The 25,142-nt window shown below is 34.7% G+C and overlaps 1 protein-coding gene across 3 annotated transcripts in view; it reads right to left on the bottom strand.

Annotated features, from left to right (window-relative positions):
• Positions 1-342: 342 nt before the first annotated feature.
• The window catches only part of LOC107749010 (tyrosine-protein phosphatase non-receptor type 13-like), a 106,675-nt gene continuing 81,875 nt past the window's right edge, over positions 343-25,142 (bottom strand). For 2 of the 3 annotated variants that reach the window (XM_016564055.1, XM_016564056.1), the window contains exons 20-48: positions 23,655-23,714; positions 22,002-22,091; positions 21,435-21,542; positions 18,865-18,996; positions 18,286-18,713; positions 16,201-16,294; positions 15,257-15,342; positions 15,006-15,159; positions 14,665-14,879; positions 14,478-14,576; positions 13,173-13,528; positions 11,796-11,949; positions 11,494-11,649; positions 10,219-10,390; positions 9,635-9,845; positions 9,411-9,496; positions 7,511-7,572; positions 6,908-7,063; positions 6,657-6,822; positions 6,155-6,241; positions 5,223-5,329; positions 5,018-5,073; positions 4,752-4,849; positions 4,443-4,591; positions 3,628-3,718; positions 3,104-3,441; positions 2,791-3,006; positions 1,100-1,162; positions 343-1,011 (exon numbers count right to left, since the gene is read on the bottom strand). In XM_016564055.1, coding sequence (XP_016419541.1) covers positions 934-1,011; positions 1,100-1,162; positions 2,791-3,006; positions 3,104-3,441; positions 3,628-3,718; positions 4,443-4,591; positions 4,752-4,849; positions 5,018-5,073; positions 5,223-5,329; positions 6,155-6,241; positions 6,657-6,822; positions 6,908-7,063; positions 7,511-7,572; positions 9,411-9,496; positions 9,635-9,845; positions 10,219-10,390; positions 11,494-11,649; positions 11,796-11,949; positions 13,173-13,528; positions 14,478-14,576; positions 14,665-14,879; positions 15,006-15,159; positions 15,257-15,342; positions 16,201-16,294; positions 18,286-18,713; positions 18,865-18,996; positions 21,435-21,542; positions 22,002-22,091; positions 23,655-23,714 — 4,268 coding nt within the window. In that variant the 3' untranslated portion in view covers positions 343-933. The remainder of the gene's footprint in view (positions 1,012-1,099; positions 1,163-2,790; positions 3,007-3,103; positions 3,442-3,627; positions 3,719-4,442; positions 4,592-4,751; positions 4,850-5,017; positions 5,074-5,222; positions 5,330-6,154; positions 6,242-6,656; positions 6,823-6,907; positions 7,064-7,510; positions 7,573-9,410; positions 9,497-9,634; positions 9,846-10,218; positions 10,391-11,493; positions 11,650-11,795; positions 11,950-13,172; positions 13,529-14,477; positions 14,577-14,664; positions 14,880-15,005; positions 15,160-15,256; positions 15,343-16,200; positions 16,295-18,285; positions 18,714-18,864; positions 18,997-21,434; positions 21,543-22,001; positions 22,092-23,654; positions 23,715-25,142) is intronic. The other variant, XM_016564057.1, reaches the window with a different exon arrangement.

The following is a 25,142-nucleotide window of genomic DNA, read 5'->3' as shown; positions in this document are numbered from 1 at the left end:
GTCTGTTGTTTTGCCGCTGGTTGGATTAGTTATGAGTTTCTGCAGCCTCTGATTTAGATAACTAGTATATTATATGTTTCTGAGGAAAACAAATGGAAGGGGAAAATACAATCAACTGTACCCTAATCATAACAATTGATACAACTATACATGCTGATGCTTAATAGTCCCAATATGTAAAAAAAAAAAAAAAAAAAAAGACACTTTTTTTGTAACTGGGAGAAGTTAATAGACAATGTCTGTTAAACCTAGGAAACCCGAATGCATCCAAATAACTCAATTAACTGGCACTTAATTTTTTTTTCACACTAACAGAAATGTCAAAAACACAATGATTAGGGAAAACCATAAAGGCATGATATTCTTTTATTTACAAATTGCAAATTGTCCAGTATGTAACAGCTTTAAAACATATCAACAGATTTCATGAGATAAATATCACACTTAATATAACACTTTAAATTTCGCCGATTACCACTGGCACCGATTTCTAAAAGATTTACAAAGCAAATACTGTCTCGTATTCTGTCAAGGCAACATTTCCAGCATCATTTCATTTAAAATGCACAAGAAGAATTTTGTACCACAAAAAAATATGAATTCATTTCTTATTTATTTGATCCGTAATCTTTAAGGAATCTATAAAAACTGGGTTTTTTTAACAAAAAATGATAAATTATAAAAGAAATGGTTTTAAAGAAGTAGCAGCCAATGGTCAAGAATGTAAGCCATAAGAATAGACAAAATTCTGCAAGGATTGTACACGTCACTGACGTCCAAAACATCTTAAGACAAATGTGTTCTGACGAGGTCAAAGCCCCTGATAGGAATATAAAGAAACTGCTTCTGAACACGGTGATGACTGGAGCCGCTGGTATTTCAGCTGATCTCTCGAGCCTGTCAGGAGAGCAGGAAGACAGTGGGCTCCACGCTTTATCCCGAGAGTTGCTCTTCCGCCTGCAGACATCTGAGCACATACAAGATGACCCGGTAGCAGAAAATGTATTGTTCCTGGAGAGGAAAAACAGCAAACGTTACACACAAAAAGACAGCAGAATTAAACTTTATTTAAAGGCATCATTCATTATGAAGCGGTTACCTCTGTCTGCACCATGCCCTGCCTCTGGAGTCTCATGGTACGCACCACATCTGATATGTCAAACTAACGAGAGGAAAAGAGGAGAACATATGGAAGTTATATGTAATAGTCATAATCGCATTAGCTAATAATGTATGTGTTATATAATTTGTTTATCATTAGATTATTGTGCTTAAAGGTGCTTTAAGCATTTTCATCCATTTCATGTACTTTTGCCATTTAACTTCAATTATTATTTATACATGAGCAATATCACTCGGGTACGAGCGCGATACCAGCTCTATATCAGCATGGCTGTGATTAGGCCAGAGGCACGAGGCAATCACAGCCGCTGATATAGAGCCGGTATCGCTCGAGTACTCGAGTGATATTGCGTTTTTACAACAGTTCGATGGAACGTGTGTAATTAAACAAGAAACAACGGCGTGCCTAATAAAACCCTCTTTTGTGCGGAACTACTTCCTTCCGCCACGGATTCAAAGCTCAAGTTGACAGTTAAACATACGTCACCGAAGCTAGACGTTTCTTCTTATATTAACTAACGTACTCTACGATTAGCTCAGTGAATAATTAAATAAAAACATAGACCCGGCTAGAACAAGCGGAGTGATACAAAATTGTGAAAGGGCGTTCCTGTAGCGATACCAGTACAATATCTTACGGTTCTCAAATAAAATCAGATTTGAGAACCAGAAAGAACTGTTGTATAACATTCATTATATCATGCAGTGTTTAGTGTTGCTTTGTTTACAGTGGTAACCAAGGAAACGCCATATCTGGTGTTCCAGAAGCGCCTCCTGCTGTCAGAGAGTGAATCTGCGTCTCATTCAGAGCACCTGCTGTTTTTTTTCCGTTCAGGCATGTAGTATAATTTCACAAAGCTAGCCAGAACATTCTGTTTTTGCTTCAAATTGGGTTATTATTAAATCAAATTATGTATATGAAATTATATAACTAAATGATATGAAATTATATGTTATATGAATTATATAACCAAAATTAAATAACTGTAATTACAGATTTAGGTTAAAGATGTCAGTCTTTATTTCCTTTTTAGGAAACAAATCAAAGAAAAAATAAACAAATTATACTGTTCATAGTATTCTGTGTATATAAAATATATTGTGTTCAGTGGAAAATTTTTGTTTTTTTCCCCCCAGTCATTTAAAAATAACACATATTAGAGCTGTAACGACAATACCGTGATACCGTGAAACCGTGATATTTTTGCTTAAGGTTATCATACAGTCAAAATCTCATACCGGCCCATGCCTAATAAAAACTAAAAATATATAATAAAAAGAAAAAGTCACACACACATATATAAATTGTATGCTCACAAATTGTGTTCAGTTTTTTTTTTATTCATTTAAAAATAACACATTTTAGAGCTGTAACGACAATACCGTGATACCGTGAAACCGTGATATTTTTGCTTAAGGTTATCATACTGTCAAAATCTCATACGGGCCCATGCCTAGATGTAAGTGTCATATATAAGTTTATTCTTTGAACAGTTAAGTTGAATTTTATATTTGTAATGTTTTGTACATTACAAATATAAAATTCAACTTAACTGTTCAAAGAATAATCTTATATATGACACTTCCATCTGCATCTTTGCACAAAACATTACAAATATAAAATTCAAGTTAACTGTTCAAAGAATAAACCATATATATGACACTTACATCTGCATCTTTGCTGATGAGGCCAAGAACCACATCTATGCAGATCAGCGTCCCTGATCGGCCAATCCCTGCACTGCAGTGGGTGATGATGGGCCCTGATTGGTGGATGTGTCTCATGTAGGAAATGAATGTCAGGAGCTGTTCTGGTTGAGTTGGGGTTCCATGATCAGGCCAGCCTGTGTAGTTCAGATGAGTGACTCTCTGGATCTCATTAGTCTGCAAGAGAAAGATATACATGCAGATTTAAACATCTATGCATATAAGTGTAAGTGTATTGATAAAGATATTAATATATACACAAAGTGCCTCTCACCTGGATGTCTTTGACCTCTATGAGGCGGATGACGAAGTTGTCCAGGTGCTGATCTTTGACCAGTGTGATCTGCAGCCGGTCGTCCACCATCGCGGGCGAGCGAGGTGTGTCGGGCCAGTACCTCTGACATTTCACCTTCCCCCCCTCCACTTCCTGTGTCATCATGGCAATCACGTTGGACTTCTGCTCCCAAACCATCTGCCAGAAGTCCCCCAGCGTGGTGGGCAGTGGCCCCTGACACGCGATGTACAGGAAGTTCTCATCTTTCACAGGCATCTTGATGAAGTTGGCATTGATGTAGCCACCATCCTTCCCCAGCATGACCCTGGTTGTGTCGACTGAATCACGACAGAGAATTAACAGTCAAGTCACCTTTATTTCTGTAGCACTTTATATAATACAGATCGTCAAGGCAGCTTCACAGAGATCAACAGGAAAATAGCTGAAATCAATTATGGAAATTAATAAATAAAAAGGTCAGAGAAACATGCATTGTTTATACATCAATGTTTTTCCTAACTCACATGGAACAATGTTCTTGTATCGGTTTTTCTTCTTGTTCTCTTTGGTTTGACCAATCAGACATTCATCCAAGGGGCGCAAATTCTGCAGGTTCTTTGAAAGAAAACAATATGCATATTAAAATTTATTTTTTATATCCATATTAGCATCAAAGGCTATATTCATGCCAGTAAAATAAAATAAAATAAAGTTTGGGATCAGCAATATTATTTAAATGTTCTTGAAATAAGTCTCTAATGCTCATCAAGGCTGCATTTATTTGATCAAAAATACAGTAAAAACAGCGATATTGTGAAATATTATAATAATTTAAAATAACAATTTTCTATTGTAATATTTGTTTTAAATGTAATTTATTCCTGTGATGCAAAGCTGAATTTTCAGCATCATTACTCCAGTCTTCAGTGTCACATGATCCTTCAGAAATCATTCTAATATGCTGATCTGCTGCTCAAGAAACATGTCTTATTCTTCTCAAAGTTGAAAACAGTTGTGCTACTTAATATTATGAAAATACTTTTTTCAGAACTCTTTGATGAATAGAAAGTTCAAAAGAACAACATTTGAAATGGGAATCTTTTGTAACATTATAAATGTCTTTACTGTCACTTCTGATCAATGTAATGCATCTTTGTTAAAAGAAGTATTAATTTAAAAAATAAATGTATGTAGTATTAAACGTGCACATAAAAATGTTCAAATATGCATGAAGTAATTTAAGGGGGTTTTATCATTTCTTGTGACCGAAGAAAATGTTCTAAGATCAAAGAATAGACTTTAGCAATACATATATAGTACAATGAAACATTTTCTGTACCTCAAACTCTTGCAGAGGAACTTTCTGTTCCAGCAGGCCTCTCATCATAAGGACTATAGTGTTGAGGTTAGCGGATGTATAATGACCGTCAGGAACCACTTTAACCAGCGGCAGAGACGTCAACTCTTCTTCAGTGACAATGGGTCCATCTGAGAAACAGAGAGACAAAATAACATGCATAACATTTACAATGAGACAAACCAATTCAATGAATAAGATCTGGGCTTCACAACCCATTCGTAATGAAGTACAATCAGAAAACGGTCCATTTCTCTATGAGAAACAGAGTGGTTTCAACAGCAGACTGACCTTCAGTAAATTTAGAGTTGATGTTCTCTATCGGCAGCTCATCACTCCCCCATGTGATCTCATCCTCATCCGGCTGACCCGACGATGACCGCAGGGCACTAAGAAGAGAGGGAGATCTGATCAGAACAAACCTGCTAGATTTAACCCTCGTTGACTTTCATGTTGATAAATAGGAATATGAACTGAAGTTTAAAATATAAGCTGAACAAAAACATGCAAGCTGCAGATGTGAAATTACTTGAAAATTGCAGAACTGTTTTCCTCACCTGTCATTCAGTGGAACATCAATATTTTCTTCCTTCCACTCAGCCTTCCGAGACGTCTGAAGACAGAAGAACATAGCATATAGTTCATAAAAGCAGATGCATTGTTTTACAAGTCAATACAATCACCTCAAAGTCCATTGTTATCAGATCAGTTTGTCTGCTGTAAAACTGCCGATATTCAAAGTTTGATTACAGATGGCTGTACCTCTGGGGAGTCTTCCGGCAGAGACGAGCCGTCACAGTCTGTGTCCTCTGATAGGTCACCACTTCCTTCTGTTCCCTTCCCTTTCTCTAGAGAGCCAGTGTCATAGTCTAGAACACAAACACACACAGTCATGATCATGTAAATACTCCACTTTCACATCTGCAGGTGACATTCAGATAAGACATCTGCCAGAATGATGTGTCATGTGGGGTTATTATAGGTAACAAAAACCATAAAAACAAACATGGTTACACTTTATTTTACAGTATGTGTACTTACAGTGTACTTAACCAAGAAGCAACTGGCAGTATAAGGTAACTACAGGGGTTAAGGTTAGGTTTAGAGGTAGGTTCAGGGGTAGTACCTGGTTATTACCCAGTTATTGTAACTGATACAATAAGTATATGATATATACACACGGAACAGAACTATAAAATAAAGTGCTACCAAAAACATTTTACTTTACTTGAAATAAAATAAACATTAAGTGAAATTACTAAAATATACTTACTAAAAATACACACAAAAAACTAAAATAACTTAAATAAAATATACTTAAAAATATTTACTAAATTAAAAAAAAAAAAAACTACAATTAATAGAAACAGAAATAAAAAAGGAATACAAATGAAAACAAAATTGATAACACACATTCATTACTAAAATGGAAAATATATACATGCAATATATTTTCTTAAAATAAAATGCATTAAATGTTTTTATTTTTGTATTTTATTAATGTTGAATAAATGTATTATGTTAAAAATGTAATGCACCAAAATATTACAATTATAAAGAATAATAATAATAATAATATTTTATTAATACATGATAGAATTGAACTAAACTAAACTAATTAAACATTTTAATAAAAACTATAATAGTATCTCAATGATACTAAAATCAGGCTGGTCATGTGATCTTTACTGTACCTATTGGAGGGAGGGGAGGTGGGTTGGTCTTGCTTTGCTCTGATGGCGTCTGGATTTTTGTCTTCACACCGCTGTCCTCACTCACATCTGAAACAGATTTTTGTAAGACTTTTTTGTAAATTATTTTTGTAAAATATTATTCTTTTTTTTTTTATGCAATAAAAATACAAAAAATAGTATTATATTATACGTTTTGACACAAATTATAACAATTGTTTAAAATAAATGTTATGTTTTTTATTTATAATTTAAAGAACTCTATTTTTGTTAAATAAAAATAAAAATATTTATATAATTAAATAAATAATTTAATACTGAAAATTATTTAAATAATATTTTGATTTAAAATATACATATATTTAGTAGATATATTTTTTATATCTACTAAAATACTTTTTAAAATTTAAATTTTTATATACTATTTTTAAAATGTATATTTATATTTTTTTATTTTTTACATATACAATATAAATATGAATTAACATGAGATTGTTGGCCGTACCATTGTCGCCATTCACACCGTTGGATTTGAGAGGCAGAAAGCCCAGGTACGTGTTGGGCATTTGGTCAGGAGGACGGGAGACGATGAGGTGCACCAAGCCTTTAGCTTTACGGATGGTGGTGACGGCTTTAGAGTGAGACACACCGATCATCAGATCCTCATTCACCTGCACATAAACGCAACCACAGAATTAGCTTTCAGAACTTAAACAACAACATATTGCATTTTTCCAAAAAACACTGGTTACTGACCTTCAGTAAACGATCGCCAACTTGCAATGTGCCCGCGGTGTCTGCGGTGCCTCCAGGGGTGATGGACTTCACAAAAATACCCCTCTCTCCACCAATCACAGAAAAGCCCAGGCCTCCTGCTGGCGGCTTCTCCAACTGCAGCTTCACAATCTGCTCCTGTAAACACATTAGACCAGAAAAGAGTGAAATAAAGAACGCAGAATGTAAATGAGATGAGGAAAAATTGGTGTTAAGTTGACAATGAAATCCCATTAGCAATTACAATCAATTCAAAGACAGAAGAAGCCTCAACGTGTGCCGCCTGCTGCGGTGTTTCCTAAAAATCGACTCAAATTCCTCTCACCCGTTCCTCTTGTAACTAACAGACTGCAGAAATCTGACCTGTCTGTGTGCAGAAACCTGCCTCAGTTTAAATTTCAGTATAGAGCATAGTAACCTTTGTGTCCCGTCTCACACGCCACAGAACAGCAGCACCCATACGATGATATCAAGCCTGAGAAGTTTCTGTTTCTGAAGTCGGTGTATTTAGTGATAAAATATTTAGCCAGAGCAGCACCGATCAATATTAGGTAATAGTTTACCAGAAGTTCTACAGGTCCTTACCTCAGCGGGACAGATACCGGAGAGGGCCTCCAATTCATTACGATCGTTGCCATGGAGATAACCTATGATACAAAGAGAGAAATGAGGCCACTGTGTATTTTACTCAGCTTACAGCCAGAAGAGTAACATCGCTGCTAACCAGAGCATCAGAATGCCATCAAATCACAAGAAAAGTAAACAACTGATACCATTAATTAAAGCAATATGCACTGGATCACACCTTACAGTGATTTTACCATAGTTAAGGGGTGACATTAGCTATATAGCTAATATAATATAATATAATATAACAACTAGCTTAGCATTTCCTGTTTTAAACTGTAAATGACCAATGAGAATTCAGTATGCAAATATGCAAGCAAGAAAGCAAATCAGAATTCAGCAGGCAAATATTATGATGACATCTTCACTGATGGTTACAACATACTAGGGCTGTCAAAAATGGCTGAAAAACTAAATTCGAATTTTGTACTTAAATATTATCAATATTTCAATTATATTCAAATTTAAAAGGCATAATTTCAGTTAGGATGAAGAAAAGCTTTTGGCTTCTCTCCTGAGGCCACAAGAGGGCGCATCAAGCAAAATATTATGCACGTTTCTTCAAAGCATAATAAAATAACACGACTATCTTTGAAAAAAGTGCAAAATGTTTAAAATAATGTTTATAAACCTTATATAATTAAAGTTGCTTAAACAATTAGAAACAAAACAGAATCATGCATGTATGTATAGTTTAATACAAAGGACCAATCACAGAGTACTTTCTTCATTTAAAAACTTGAGATGCAGTAGGATGGGGAAAAACTGCCGTAAAGTCTCGAGATATGTTTTTAAAAAGTTGAACTTACATTAATTTTACATGTCTTTCTAAACATGCGGCTCTCTTGTGCGAGACACGAATGTAACAGTGATAGATGTCCCTCTACAAAATGTGATAAATATGTGTTCTGTGTGAACGGTTTGATTTTGGTTTTGACGTAAACAACATCGCTGTATTGCTTTTTTTCCCGCAATATTTTAATGAACAACGTAGCAGCACCGCATCTAGTAGGTTCAACTGGATAGGCATTTTAAGAAAAACATTAAAATGCAATGACACTTACATCGTCATCGCATCTCGTGCACCACTGATAAGGCTGCCTGATGCACACCTAAAATTTGAATGCAACGTTTTTGCATTCGAATGTGGATTTTTATTTTAAATTCGACAAACATTCGAAATTCAAATTTTTTTTTGACAGCCATTATACCAAGATTACATCAGTGTAAGTCAATGGAAACATTACATTTATGATGTCTTTAACTGCTTGAAATTTATTGCCTTTTATTTTAGTTTTGATATCAGTCTTCACAATTTGTCTCGGAATCTGAGCATAGTAATTATGACTTTTTTTTAAAGGAAATTATCACTTTTATTCAGCAAGGATGCATTAAATAGATCAAAAGTGACATTAAAGACATTTATGTTTTCTATTTTAAATATATGCGAGCTTTTAAACTTTTTATTTAAACAATCCTGAACAAAAATCATGGTTTCCACAACTGTTTTCAATATTGATGATGATATAAAAATGTTTCTAAAGAATGTCTCAAGTCTGTTTCAAATCATGTGACACTGAAGAGTTACTGGAATAATGATGCAGAAAATTCAGCATTGCATTGCAGGAATAAATTACATTTTAAAACATATTCAAATAGAACACAGTTATTTTAAAATGAAATAATATTTCACAATATTACTGTTTTTACTGCATTTTTAATCAAATAAATACAGCCTTGGTGAGCGTAAGAGACTTCTTTCAAACACGACAACAATAAAATCCAACTGACCCCAAATTACAGAACAGTGATTAAATTTCGATAAAAATGTGCAGTTACTACTAGTTTATACACTCACCATTCATACTCTGTGAGACTCTAGGACTGACGTTATTGTTTAGTAATGAAATCTGCTCCTCACCCGGAAAAACAGGCTTCCCATCCCTACGGAAATAAGAGTTAGATAGTGGCATCCGTCCAGAAGTATTACACATATCATCACATAAGTATCTTTCCAACACCTGAAAGTAATATGGATGGATCTTCGAAGTGTTTTTCGTCAAGGTGAAGCGAGTAACTCACCTGGTGGCTTTGAGACTGAGATTCCTCAGTGACAGCTGCAGGAGTCTGCGGCTCTCAATCAAGGTCAGATCCTGCGTCGGAGCGCCGTTGATGTAATGTATGATATCCAATTGTCTCAAGCTGCCTTCCGCAGCGGCTCCAGATCCTGGGATGATGTCCTTTACGTACAGCACGCCCAACCCACTGTCACTTCCTCCATCGAGAACAAGCCCTGCAAGAGACGCCCAGAAAACAAACACTTAGCTGCGCTAACCCTAACGCCAGCTTCTGTTTTTCTTTCTTTTGCTTTTTTGTCAGAGGGCTGATACCTGACACCCTTATCTGGTGTGTTGTCTAACCCCATGAGCTCATTTTTCCAGTGAAACGCAGGTGGGCTTTGTTTATTCTTATGGATATCTGTGTTTTTGTGTGACCCGATAAAGCCCCGTTGACCTCTGACAGTCAGATAAAACTAATGCACCACACAAATCGGTCGAATGCTGCAGAATCCACTCGCCCAGCAGGATTCTGGGTATTTCTGAGAAGACCGAAGGCATTGAGTGGTAAAAAGGATCGGTTACCATATACGTTGATGTTTCCATTACCTAAGGACTCGTCGTGGCACTGAAACGTGATGTCGGGAAGGAGGTGGGCCTCTATTGGTGGTTTGGGAGGTTCGAGGATACGGCCCACCACGAGGTCTACGACTTTGGGGGCGGCACGCACCAGGTTGACCACCTCGGTGTGATTCATGCCGGACACATCTGTGTTATTCACCTATAAACAGAGGTAGATGAGTGAAGATGCATTACAATGTGTAAAATACGATTAAAATGGAAGTTTTGCAGCTTTTTGTCCACGTGTTAGTTTTATATGGTAGTGTATTGATAAAGGCCTACAAAATTAAACCTTAAGAAACATATCAACAAGAAAATGGATTAATAAAAGTATTGATAAGTCTTGTTTTCAGGTGAGTATGAAAATATTTGTCCAATACAATGCTCTCTAAAATCACAAGCTTTTATATACTACCTGCCATGGTTATTATAGTAAACTAAAACTACAAACCATTTAAAAATAGCATTACTTGAAACAAAATCAATGTTAACTGAAATAAAAAACAAAAATAAAAAATTTAAATACTGAATTATTAAATTAAAATGTTTTATTTTTTTTTTTGATTTTTTTTTTCTTTTGTCATTTAGTTTAACTTGATGGAAAATAAAAAAGTAAATAAAAACTATATAGACATATTTGAAAAAACAAAACAAAACAAAATTACTAACTGAATGACCAAAAATGTAACTAAAATTAACATGAAAAAAGAAAATATTAAAAAAAACTATTTCAAAAATATTAATAAAAACTATAATAACATGTCAATGCTAATACTAAAATAACACTGCTACCTGCCTATGAACAGCATTAAATAAAAAAATAAAAAATATACACTATCATTCAAATTTTTTAAATACTTTTTTTTAGAAATAAATGAATACATTAAATTGATCAAAAGTGACAGTAAAGGGATTTTTTATGTTACAAAAGATTTCTATTTTAAATAAATGTTCTTCAAACTAGAAAACAGTTATCAATTGTAATTATATTTCCCAATGTTACTGTTTTTACAGAATTACTTTCTAAAACCTAAAATCCTACCAACCCAAAATGTATTGGTAGAAGTTGAAAATTTAAAAAGAAAATTGAGATAGTCCACATAAAACATTTTTTTTTCTGTTGATGTATTGTTTCCTATGTATGTATGTATGTATAAATAAATAAACAAATAAATTAATAAATATGACTTTCTTTAACTAGCTACATCAAGTTTTCAAATAGTTCTGCAAAGCAACAGGAAAGACCCATTGGCGATGCTGTACCATTATCATGCGGTCCCCTGGACGCAGTCGGCCGTCTCCTTTAGCAGGGTCCTGGATAATGTCATGGATGTAGCAATTGTTGTCGTTCCCTCTGGTGAGAGTGAAACCTAAACTTCCTTTATCAGACTTCACCAGAGAAACCTTCAACTCCACCTCCTAAAACGACAAACATTCCTGTCTTTATCATAGCAGAGAAGATCTTCAAGACACGCAAGATATTCCACTAGAAATTGTCAAAAGAAGATCATTTGGATTAAATAACACACAGAAATCAAGCTTTTGTCGAGCAAACGGTCACTCACAGGGATGAACTCTTCCTCCTGGCCATGATCTTGTAGACGGAGGTTAACCGGGTTTGGCAGTGGTGGAGGAAGAGGGTCTGGACTGGGGCTCAGGATCCCAATCTCAGGCAGGGCTGGAGAAGATGACATACGAACTGCAGAGCTGTCCAAATCACTGGAGGACACAGACAGGAAATGGAACATAATTAATTAACATGCATTCTGTGACATATATTGAGAAAATGTGAGGTGCTCCATCTAAAAGAACATTACATTTTTTCTTGTTTTTATTTTTTCTTGTAATTTAATTTGAGATTAAATTAAAATATTAAAATTAAAATAATTATATAATGCTTAATAAGATCGACATTGAAACTAAGAACCCGAAAAAGAAAACTGAAAGAACTAAGAAACATTTAACTTTAATTTTAATTTAACTTTAATTTAACTTCTTAAAAAGAAGTTAAATTAAAATGAAATTAAATGCTTTATGAGATCAGAATTGAAACTATGAAACAAAAAAAAACAAAAAAAAACTGAAAAAAAGTGAAATAAAAGAAGTGAAATAAAATGCTTTGACATTGATATTTAAACTAAAAAACAAAAAAAACAAAAAATTAATAAAATGTGAAAAAAAAAATTAAATTAAAAATGAAAAAAAATTAAAAAAATGGGAAAAAAAAAATTAAATTAAAAAAGAAAAAAAAAAAAAAAAAAATGCTTTATGAGATTAATGCTGACTTAAACCAAAATGCTAACTGAAACAAAAAAAAATGATAAAAAACTGACATTAAATTAAAAGTTAAAAAGATGAAAGAAAATTAAGAAAATTAAGTGCTCCATGCGATCGGCCTTGAAACTAAGAAACAAAACATAAAAAAAAAAACTAATGTTAAGTTAAAGACAAAAGAAAAAAATTAATAAAATGCTTTGAGATCGACATTGAAATGAAACAAAAAAAAATAAAACTTGGAAATGCTGGAAACTAGCAGTTCTTACAGACTAATAGGTTAATACAACATATCGACCCGTTTCTGTCAATTTATTATTTTCATGTCTGCTCAGAAAAAAATAAGTCAAAGCAAACTTCAGTCAAAAGAAGCCACAGATCTCTATCACACTGCATTCAGCAGTGCAAACAAGTGTTTCACTGCTGCACAGTCACATGACACAGACTGAGCAAAACACTCCCAGAGGAGAGAATTAGTGCCGTCACACCTGAACTCTGTAACCTGGGCCCAATTACATGAAACAACCAAGTCTGCTTATGCAAGAACAGTGTTTACTTCTAAAAGACTTGTTTACACTGACAAAGCCAAGTTATTAGAGGATCTTACATGCAAGCACATATTAACAAAACAAAAAAATTGTCGTATGCTTAAAGAACACATTTCTGACCTTCTGCTGACATCCGGTCTAGACATGGACTGTCTGGGTGAGTAATAAGCCGATCGTATGGTGTCGTCTATATCGGCCTCGTATGGGAGTCTTCCCATGGGGGTCTGGTAGACACTCCGGTCCCAGGCTTGACTGGCCTGCTCCAGGTTGGCGGGGCTGAAGGCCTCCTCCAGCTCGTCGTTGTCTGTGCTGTCGCTGTAACTGTCCCTGCGACTGGGCGACTTCACCATCAGCCTCTCCAGAGCCTCTTCCACAGGACCCACCGCACGAGGGCGCTCCGTCTGAGGCGGGGAGCTCGTCTTGGCATCAGGCTGGGGCTTGGGACGGGGTTCCTTTCGTGGAGAGGGTACGGGAGTCTGTGGACGGTCAATTTTAGATTTTATTTTAAAGATGTGAAATGTCCCAAAACAGGTAGGCTGTTCATGTAAAAACTGAGGTGGACCACTGGAGAGCTACCGAGATAGCAAAAAAACTTAATAAAATGAAAAAAAATTTTTTTTAATGAAATGTAAATACTAAAATTAAAATACAACAAAACCCTAACCCTAAATACTAATTAAAAAATAAATAAATAAATAATAATAATAATAATAAAATGTAATTTAATGAAACTCCATAAAACAAAACAAAACATCAAAACAAAATAAGACTCAAAATAAAAGAAAAAGACACAAAATAGATCTCTAAACTCAGTACAACTCAAGATAAAAGATAAAACTCAAAAACTCAAAACTAAATAAATAAAATGAAATACTCAAAATAAAATAAAAATTTTAATTAAATACAACAATAACCCTAAATACTAATTAAAATAAATAAATAAAAAACACTAAATAAACAAACAAATAAACTCAGTTTAATAAAAATAAGACAATATGAAATACACAAAATAAAGTAAGACTCAAAATAAAATAAAAAAAGCTAAATAAACCAATATCAAAACCAATATTAATAATAAACAAAAATGCAATAAATAAATAAATAAAACAATATACTCAATAAAATAAAATACTAAAATAAATAATAAAACTCAAATTTAGTACAATTTAATAAAAAATAAAATACTCAAAATAAGACTCAAAATACAACAAAACCCTAACCCTAAATAAAACAAAACACTCATTAACATAAAAAACACAATAAAATAAAGGGACCCAAAATAAATTAGACTCAATAAAACAAGACTCAAAATAATCTGTCTTTTGTGCTGGCACTTCTTTTATCATGGAATATGTGTAGCTGTAATTTGCATTATGTCTTTTCCTGATATTCTTGAGTGAAAACCAAGCAGAATATTATGCTTACTTTAATGGCAGGGTCCATCTCAGGTAAGACCCCTGGTGCAGGTCTACACAAGTGAAGGGTCACCTCCTGTCCTGTGCCCCTCAGAGCAGAGATCACCTCCTGACAACACACCAAAGAACAAAAGACATTTTAATAATGCTATTTACATATTTTGTTTTAGAATGTAGTAAATAAAGGGTTTACGCACATGTTGTGACAGTCGTTTGAGTGACGTCTGATTGACACGTAGAATGACGTCGCCCACTTCGATGCGGCCACTCTCAGCTGCGGGCTGCCCTGGAAACAGCTTCTTGACCCGGACCATGCTGGAGCCCACAGGCTCTCCGGGAACGTTCTCCTCACGGCTGAAACTGAAGCCCAGACCGGACGTGTTCTTCAGCAAACCCACCTCAAATGTGTTTTCTAGAGGGGGTAAACAAGAAAGAGGACATCGATTTACTCTTCCAAAGTTCAAAAACCAGCCCACATGTTTAACCTCTAGCACATTTTCATATGTTCATCAACAAGTGTGTCGATTCCATCTCACACCTGGAGTAATGAAGCTGTATTCTGCTTTCTTTGGAGGTGGTGGTGGCGGCTCCTCTGCAGCTGCATTCTGAGGTTCAGAAGTGCCTTGTGGGGTCAGAGGGGCATGGATACTGTCTTTTGGGGGCTGACCTTTCTCCATCAACAGATGCACCACCTAGACAGTGGGAATTATTTTTCAAAAACACGGTTAGCTTTCAGAGAAGCACAGTCCTCTAGGGGGCGCAGTGCAGCCTCAGACCCAGAGTTCTCACCTGTCCAGTGTCTCTCAGCATCTCTACAGCCTGTTTGTGAGTCGCTCCTTCAAGACTCTTCCCATTCACAGCCACCACACGATCACCTGCACGACAAAATCAACACTCAGGCTTACAGAATTGTAATTTTATAATTGGGAATCTGTTGAAGGAAAAAATACAGTTATTTTACCCCCCAAATTACGAAAAATATTATATTATTATTATGTAATTTATATATTACACTATATTATATTACTATCCATCCACTGTCCGAACTGCTTGTCCTACGTAGAGTTGTTGGATATTAATATCGCATTTAAAAAAATAAATTATTAGTGCTGGCAAACGATTAATCACATCCAAAATAAAAGTTTTTTCAAATATACACAGTACACACACATTATGTAAACAAAAACTTTTATTTGGGATGTGATTAATCACAATTAATCGTTTGAATATAACGATTAATCACAATTAATCGTTTGACTACAAATTTTATATTATATTATATTACTAAAATTAAACTGTTTGTCCTACTTAGGGTTGTAGGATATTAATCTTGCATTTTTTTATATAAATTATATATTATATAATATACACTGAAAGCAAGAGTCAAAAGCCAAAAACGTGAAAACTTAAATAAAACAAGATTATATGACATTATTTTAATTATATTTCATTTCATTTCATTATTATTCTTGGAAAAAAAAAAGAAAATATAGCCTATTTTGTAGCACCATAGAGATTTATTTATTTATTTAATTAATTTTTATGCATTAATTTTTTTTTTTATGCATTTATGCATTATGGCATTATTTCTGTCAAATGTAAAAATAAAATAAAATAAAATAAATATATTTTTTTATGTATAAACTGTCTGATTTTTTAAATAAAATCTGCATAAATTACATTCAGTACAACAATGATGTATACTCAAAACTGTACATATAATTTATTTTTACCTTTCTTTATCCTCCCATCCAGCTCAGCTGCTCCTTTAGGAATGACACCTTTGACGTATATCCCTCCATGCCTCACTGTTGTGTTTGATCCGCCCTGAGACAGACAAACATGTTAACATACCCATAAAGAAAGGCATCATGGGAAATAATGCCTGTGCTCTGTGTTTTGAGTCTATTAAGTCTATTTATTAGTATTAAGAAATCAATTGGACATGCTCATTATATAATTTCTAGATTATGAGTGAACCATTTTCAAATGATTACGATTGAACTAGATTGAACCATCTAATAAAATCAGCAACACCCATCCTTACAAAGCAAACCACTTGATTTCTTGAGTTGATGATTAATGCATTTCATTGCAGTATTCTGAAATACTGAATTAAAAAAAAATTAAATCATAAAATCACAAGGTCTACATATCACCACATGATCATAAATTTTAAAAAAGATCACTGAAAAAAATCACACCACAGCCAAGCGAATGCAAATCCATGCAGGCATTAGTGCTTCTCTGTTATGAACACAATACAACTGTAAATGTGGCATATTGTTTTGGTCGTGAGTGTTTCTGCATTTTGCTCTACCTACTGTGTTTCGGTTTTACCGTTAGTGAAGGAGCCAATTCAAATGCCTGTAAAAATCTGCATGCAAAGAGCCATATGTACTTTCCCAAAACTGAAGCCAAGCGAGGAGCTTCAAAAAGGAGTGAGGGCTATGGGCACAAAAACAACACACGCACACAAAAAGTAAGTCAAAGGAGAAAAAAGAGAGAGCGGAAACCTTTCCGAACAGTACCGTGACACTAACCGGATCGGCTTTCACCGTGGACGAAGCGGAGTCTAGTCCGGGGTCGTCACATGTGGTTGCCGCTCCTTCGTCGAATCCGGCGGCCACGCCGTTCTCAAGCCCGCCCGCCTCTGCTCACTCAAGCCGGCCTCCGCATACTCTAGGCCGCCGCTCACTCTAGGACTCTGTGTGTGACGCTGGTGTGTGACGCTGTTTCGTTGTGAAAGCGAAACTACTTTGTTTGGCCTTCCAAAAGAGGACACGACTAGAAATCAGTGGTTAAGTTGTATTTACAACACTGTTCCAGAACAGTTTAACCCAAATATTCAGATGTGTGCAGCGCATTTTATGGAGGACTGTTTCCTGATCCTGGGAGAGTAGACTACAATGCCAGCTGCTCTGACTCATATAATGTGAAAATAATGTGTTTTTTGAACCTTAAACCGCATAAACACATTTCATTACACCAAATACACAAAATAATGTTCTTTTTAGCAACATCATATGACCCCTTTAAAGAATTCTGACAAAAACGTATCCCGGTTTCCACAAAAATATTAAGCAGCACAACTGTTGATAATAATAATAAATGTTTCTTGAGCAGCAAATCAGCATATTAGAATGATTTCTGAATGGTCATGTGACACTGAAGACTGGAGTAATGATGCAGAAAATTCAGCTTTGCATCACAGGAATAAATTACATTTTAAAATATATTAAAACAGAAAACGATTATTTTAAATTGTAATAATATTTCACAATACTACTGTTTTGCTGTCCAAATACATTTTTTTTATTAAATAAATGTTGCCTTAGTCAGCATAAGAAACTTCTTTCATTAACATTAAAAAAAAAAACTATTTTACTGACTCCAAACTTGGTCTAAGCACCTCCTTCAACACAAGTCTATGAGACATTTAGAAAGGGAAACTGCTTAGAAATGTAATAAAACACCTCTCCTCATCGTTTTCCTTGGCAAGTGGCACTAAACATGTTGAATTAATTGTTTAAAACCTGTCTGATCACACCTGGTTAGACCAGAGTGTAAATGTAAAATACACTTAAAAAAATCCTAAATTATGTTCTGCATCTCATGGCATGTGGGGAACTCCAAGGAGGGATGGAATGAGCAAGGGAGAACTGTCCTATTATTCCAACAAAAAGCAATTTAATATTTTCTGTGAAGATTAAAAAGCACACATCTCAAAGTTCATATCAAACAGATGCTGACTAGAAACTCAAAACCCTGAGGTGAGAGTCAAAGTTCATTTAAACCACTACAGAGACTGATTCTACCTTTGTAGTCTTATGTTTCTCTTGGCTACTTGAGTACGTGTCTTCATCCATGTCCGAATCCCCTCTGTCGGAGTATTCCAGCTCTTTAGGAATGTCTGGCACTTTGGATTTTCTGGTTTTAGGGGGTAAAGCTGGTGGTGTAGCTTCAACAGAGGGTTTGCTGTCAGTGGGGATGGACTGCACGGGTGCAGAACCCTCGGTGGGAACGTTGCGATGGAATCCATTGAGATTTGTTTGCAGGAGGCCGGCGCTCTCTGTCCTGGAGTCCTGCGAGCTGACGCTCCCCTGTCGAATGGACTGAAGAGGAGATGTTTTGCTGGAGGCAGCAGGAGGGCTGGGGGAGCGTGTATGATCTTCAGAGGAAGAGTCGACGTCTACTTCCTGATTTTGTGTGGCTGATTTGTAGTGATGGATTCCTGAAGGAGAGTCTAAGAGAGGCAAACACAGGCTTGTTTATGGTATAGTCATCTAGTTAACACATTTCTCCAGAAAAAGTCTATTCTGGTGAAATAGCACTGCATTGTTTATATAGTTCTTACAAAACGGCCACATGCAAAGTCAATATATTATTTCCGTTACCTGGAAACAGTCTCTCCTTAGGTTGAGAGACCACCAGTGTGACATCATCAGGGGCATTCTGCAGAACCTCCACCACAGTGTCATGTGACAGGCTCTCCAGACTGACATCATTCACACTCAACAGCCTGTCACCTTCAGGAAATGCAAAAATGTGGAGTTAGCAACCTTATACTGAACAATCTAAAATATTTAAAGCATCCTACAACATATTATAATTTAACTAAAAAAATATTTTTATTTGAGCTAGCTGCCAAGGTAACAATCATTTTTATTTAGTTTAACTTGATGTACTAAAATAACTAATAATAAAAATGTATAAATTATATTAGCATGTAAAAACAACAACGAAAAAAATCACAAAAACAAGACTTTTTTTTTTTTTAAATTAAAACGGAAAAAAAAAAAAAAAAATGTATTAAAAAATATTAATAAAAACTATAATAGTATCTCAATTATACTAACAGAAAAAAAAAAAAAAAAATTTATTAAAAAATATTAATAAAAACTATAATAGTATCTCAATTATACTAACACTGTTCTGGAATTATTCAAAGTGTTCTTGAATCATTCAGTACGTTTTGGAATCATTTCAATCACACTGAATGAGTCTAGAATGCTTAGAACATACTGAAAAGTCAGGTTTCTAGAATCATTTACAGAGTTCTGGAAACGTTCCACAATTCAAGATTTGCTCAAAGTGCTCTAGAATTTGTGGCCGTTTAAAGAGTTCTAAGTGCCGTTAAAGACATCCTAAAATTATTTAAAGCATTAAGGATCATTTAAAACATACAAAAATGATTTAAGCACTGTATAATCATTCAATATGTTCTGTAATCATTCAAAGAGTCCTGGAACCAGTTTAAAATGTTCTAAAAATTTTTTGGATCATTCTGGAATTGTTCAAAAGTGTATGGGAAAGCATTCCTTAAATTTTATAAAAGTATTTTAAAATCATTTAAAATTATTCCACAGATATTTAAAGTATTACAGACAATAGTTACCGAGAGGGAAAACATATGAAGAGTTAATTTGCAAAAATTTGCAAACATTTTTAATAACTTTTTTTTTGTTTTGTTTTTTTTTGCGCATTCCTAGTAATATCAACCTGCAGTTGGGTTGTTTTGATTAAGCAATAATAACTTTAAAAAATACAGGTAATTTACAAAATTAAAGTTCATTGAAAGTATGTTTTTTTTTACATATTAAAAGTTAGTTTTTTGTCAAAAGCAGATAACTCCACATTTCATGTTTTAGAGTTTAAAAAACACTCGTTTAATCGGAGTTCACTTGAACCGTACCCCAGACCACCCTTTTTAAGCGGAGTTGGGTAGAGTTCGCGGGTGCGCACCCGAGTTCGGAAGACAGCGTTCACATCATCCAAACGTACCGAACTCTGACGTCAATCGAACCCGGGTGCGCACCAAAAGTGCTAGTGTGAAAGCACCCTTAGTAAGCTTTGATGAAACTCGTCAAAAACTCGTCTTTTCAAAGTGAAAGTAGCCTTGTCACCTGACCTGAATACAGCGTGCTGATTCGCTAAAATGGACTTATCGGCTTCTGTTCAAAAACGCTTGCTTGCTGGCTTCTGCAGTAAAACGTGAACTCGCGATGCCTTGAAAGTGGACAAAACCGGCTTTTTTGACAAAACGTGTTTAGGGTTCAGATCGCGCTATATGTTGAGAATAATTCACGGCAATAAATTTTTTCTGAAACTAAATTAAAGTTTATTGGAAGTATGTTTTTTTTGCATATTAAAAGTTTGTTTTATAGCAAAAGCAGATAACTCCAACAGTCGTTTTTTGGCAAAAGTAGATAACTACACATTTCATGTTTTAGAGTTTAAATAAACACTCGTTTAATCTTTTTAATCTCCTCAGATGACAATGTAGATGCCTGACAAACGTTGTTGTTGTTGTGATCATAGACTGTATGGATGTGATTACACGCAATACACGGAGCTTTTTCCTCACCATTGTAACGCGCTGCTTTTGCTAGGTTCCGTGAAAATGTTTCAGCTTTTATTTTCCTTTTTCACCCTGAAGAAGATATCACAGGTTCATCAAGTTGGTCGAAATTATCCATCCTCGATCACTTTTAGTCAGCTTTGACGAAACTCCTCTCAGCTAGCACGTCTTTTCAAAGTGAAAGTAGCCTTGTCACCTGACCTGAATACAGCGTGCTGATTCGCTAAAATGGACTTATCGGCTTCTGTTCAAAAACGCTTGCTTGCTGGCTTCTGCAGTAAAACGTGAACTCGCGATGCCTTGAAAGTGGACAAAACCGGCTTTTTTGACAAAACGCGTTTTGGGTTCAGATCGCGCTATATGTGGAAAATAATGCACGGCAATCAGCTCATTTTTTAAAAAATGCCGTTTATCGGTTTTTGCAAATGAACTCTTCATATTTTAGCTTGATTGTTTTTTTTTAAATTCTTTTAATTTAGCAAGTTTATGTACATATTTCTATGAATTCTCCACTAAAAGTGATGATGCTTTCAATCTCAAAATTCAAACAACTACATAAAAATAAAGCAGCAAGGGTGAAAGCACCACTCCTCTCCACTTTTATACCTGGTTTCAGACAGCCGTTGATCTCAGCTGGTCCACCTGGTGTGATGGAGCTGATGATTGTGCCGAGGTCCTGACGGCCAGAATTCTCTCCACCTACCACCTGAAAGCCTGAGCGCAACACAAACCACACACTTCACTCTACTGTATCTTGCTAAAAAAAGGCAAATGTCCAGAGTCAACAATGCTATACTGAAACTGTGATTTGTGCATTTACTAAATGTATTTCTCTTATCAGTGATAGACAACCTCTTATTCAGACCGAATCCTGATAAGATATTTCAGTGCAGGTCACCATCTGCGGCGGATGTAAAACAGCACATTCTCTCTCCTGGAGTGGGATTCATTAATCACAGTGTGTGAGCAGTGAGGACTGCCAGACCTCTGCACTATGTCACACTACGCTTATTCCTGCCAGAGTCGTGTGTGTGTGTGTGTGTGTGTGTGTGTGTGTGTGTGTGTGTGTGTGTTCCAATAATCCAGCCGTTTAACAGCATTTCTGTGTCAGTAGAGTTCCATTCTGACTGGACATGTGAACCCGTCTCTACAGCAGAGGGTCTTGTTACTCACCCAGCCCGTACTTGACATCTTTCTTCAGATTTATGGTCTGTATCTCTTGCTCTGGGGAGGGTAAGGCATGTACTTTCTTCTTCAAGGCGTCTGTGGGTGGGAAATACCAAAGGGAAAGAGGTCTGGTTTTAAAACAGAGTGTTCATTCATACAAACACACTTTGTAACTCTCAGAAGGTCAATCCATCACAAACACAATTAAAAATGTAAAATCCTATTCACAAATTTACATTTTCAAACAAAATAAAACAAAACAAGCATCACAAAATAGAAAAAAAAAAAAAATCTCTACAGACCACAGTGAGCACCGCAATTATCTTTCATTTAATTTTAAAGGGGTCATGTAGTATGTAATTTTTGTAATACATTTAATTTCATATGATTTTTTTAAATAAATAAATAAAGAAGCTTTAATAAATACATAAGTAGCTTTAATAAATGAATAAATAGTTTTAATTAGGGATGCACCGATACCGATACTGGTATCGGTATCGGGCCCGATACCGATACCAGTATCGGTATCGGTGCATCCCTAGTTTTAATAAATAAATAAGTAGCTTTAACAAACAAACAAATAAATAAATAAGTAAAGTGGCTTAGATAGATAGATAGATAGTCTATAATTTATCATTTTAAAGTCTAATTAAATATGTTTGTATAGTTTTTATCAATTTGTTAAAAAATAAAAAATGTTTTTTAATTTCTTTCAGTTAACTAGAATTTTAGTTGATTAACTTTTTTACTACTATTTACTTACTACTATTATTATTATCTGACTCTTTATATACATTTAGTACAGAACACAAATGTAGTAAATTTTTTGTATTTAAAAATGAATAATTATACAAAACTTACAAAACAAATATGTATACTTGAAAAAATTTTGCATTTTGAATTGATCAAATACAGAATAGTTAGGAAGTATTGTATACATCTGTGATGTAACAAGTTGAAGAACTGGGAAGAGCTAGTGAAAGCAGGCTAACGCTTGCTCTGTGTATTTATATTGGTATTAAACATATCAAACACATGCACAGCTCTCCATAAGCTGGGCTAATTTTTCATAACTAGTGTCTTGGTGCGAAGGGACGGCCTTATGTTTGGCCCAGCTCTGATGTGCTATACTAACATCCGTGGCCAGCAGCTCATTCTCGAGGATGAGGGAGATTAGCCCACAACACAGCCGTATATCAGAGCTGCTAAAAAACACACAGCTTAGCGAAGCAGAATGCGTCTGAGCCAGAGACAGACGCCAATGAAACTTGAGCCAAGTGTCCGCGCGAGAGAGCAGTGCTTTTGAAAAGATGTTCTCCATGCCATGTAAAACACCAGAGAAGACATAGCAATCCGGAGCATGTTGGATTTGGCAAGTTCTCGTAAGACTTTGGGTTCCTGAGCTCTGATTAAGCGGAGGTCGGTGTCACTGCGAGGTAAACTACTGTTGTTGACATTAAAAACAGGCCTGTTTTGCTTCACGTAAAGTTCACTGCAATTTTAGCAGATGTTTGTGTTTTAGGGCCAGACCAGGACATGACATTTCCTACCAACATTTAGGACTTACTAAATTTGACCATTGAAAAGAAACAGATGACAGGCAGAAAAGCACACAGAGCTGTGCTGTGCTACACAAAGCTAAATGATTATACAGCGTACCAGTGATTCCTATGGAGGAGGCAGGAGTAGAGGGCACTCCAGAGCTGTGCATGCTCACACCTGGAGATCATAAAAAAAAAAACGAATCAATCACTAGACAGGCGCAACTACATAAAAAATGTAATGTATGTATAAAAGGGGAAATTAAGTCTGATATCCTGACAATTCCTTCCTTGTGTCATTTTCAAAACCAATTATTGTTAATGCATATTTTTTTTAAATACATGCATTCCAAATCTTAGTCAATTTATTTCATTTGCTTTATGCATTTTATAAAATTGATAGCTTGACTCTGATTGGATAATTAAAATATTATTAAATATTATTTGTCCATATTATTTGTAAATATCATTCAACAATTTGAAACATGCTTTTTATTTATAATTATATATTAATAATACAGTATTAATAAAGAAAATGATAATCAACTTCTTTTTATTTTGTGTTACTCCTAGTTCAGATCATAAATTAATACTTCTATTCAGCAAAGAAATATTAAATTGATATTTACTGTTGAAAATTAACAGTCAAGTCAATAATAATGTTAAAAAAAAACATTTTATTTAAAATAAATATAGAATAATAAAATAAGAATAAATAAAAAATATCATCAATGATTCCTGCTGCTGAAAATTCAGCTTTGCATCACAGGAATAAAAAGAAAAAAGTTACTTAAAACTGAAATAATATTTCACAATATTAATGTTATCACTGTATTTTTGCTCAAACAATGCAGCTTTAGTGAGTATAAGATATTTCTTTCAAAAAATTTTTTTAAAATCTAAATAACTAAATTTTAACACTAAATTTTGAATGGTACTGTAGTTACAATCACAGTTATATCACTTAACTTGGCAAAGGAGAAGTGCTCACTAACACAGATTTAGACCGATTTGTGAACAATATTTGAGAGAAATAGGCCTTTTGTGTACATAGAAAAAGTCTTCGATCTTTGAGTTCAGCTCATGAAAAATGGGGGCAAAAACAAAAGTGTTGCGTTTATATTTTTGTTCAGTGTATTATTACTATTAACAAATTCAAGTATTTATTGAAGACTGATGTCTTAATTTGTCATTTTAAAGCAACAATGATGATTTCATCATGGTTAAAGATAACACAAAACAGTGTTTTCATTTTGCATAATGTATTTCCAAGTGAATTTCCACTAGGAATTGATTGAACCATGGTGTTACATACCAAAATGAAGAGACTGAAAAGTAAAAGAATTTTGTATGTCACCCGAAAAGGAAAAATTATTTATTTGGATTTATGTGCACAATAAAACATGCATGAAGGAATAAAATAAAATTATTTATAAATAAATAAATAGGGTCAATTTAACCCCAAAACTATTATTTAGCATGGTTAAATCACTGTGACACACAGCCTGTCAGTATAATATCAGCCACATCCACTGAAAACCAGCATCAGCCGAATACTGACGGTGGCTTTTAAATTGTATAAAGGCTTGTATTATTCTCTGACATA

Source organism: Sinocyclocheilus rhinocerous, unplaced genomic scaffold (assembly GCF_001515625.1).
Source record: "Sinocyclocheilus rhinocerous isolate Xijiao unplaced genomic scaffold, SAMN03320098_v1.1 scaffold260, whole genome shotgun sequence".
NCBI lineage: Eukaryota > Metazoa > Chordata > Actinopteri > Cypriniformes > Cyprinidae > Sinocyclocheilus > Sinocyclocheilus rhinocerous.
This window is presented reverse-complemented; position numbering and strand designations above follow the sequence as displayed.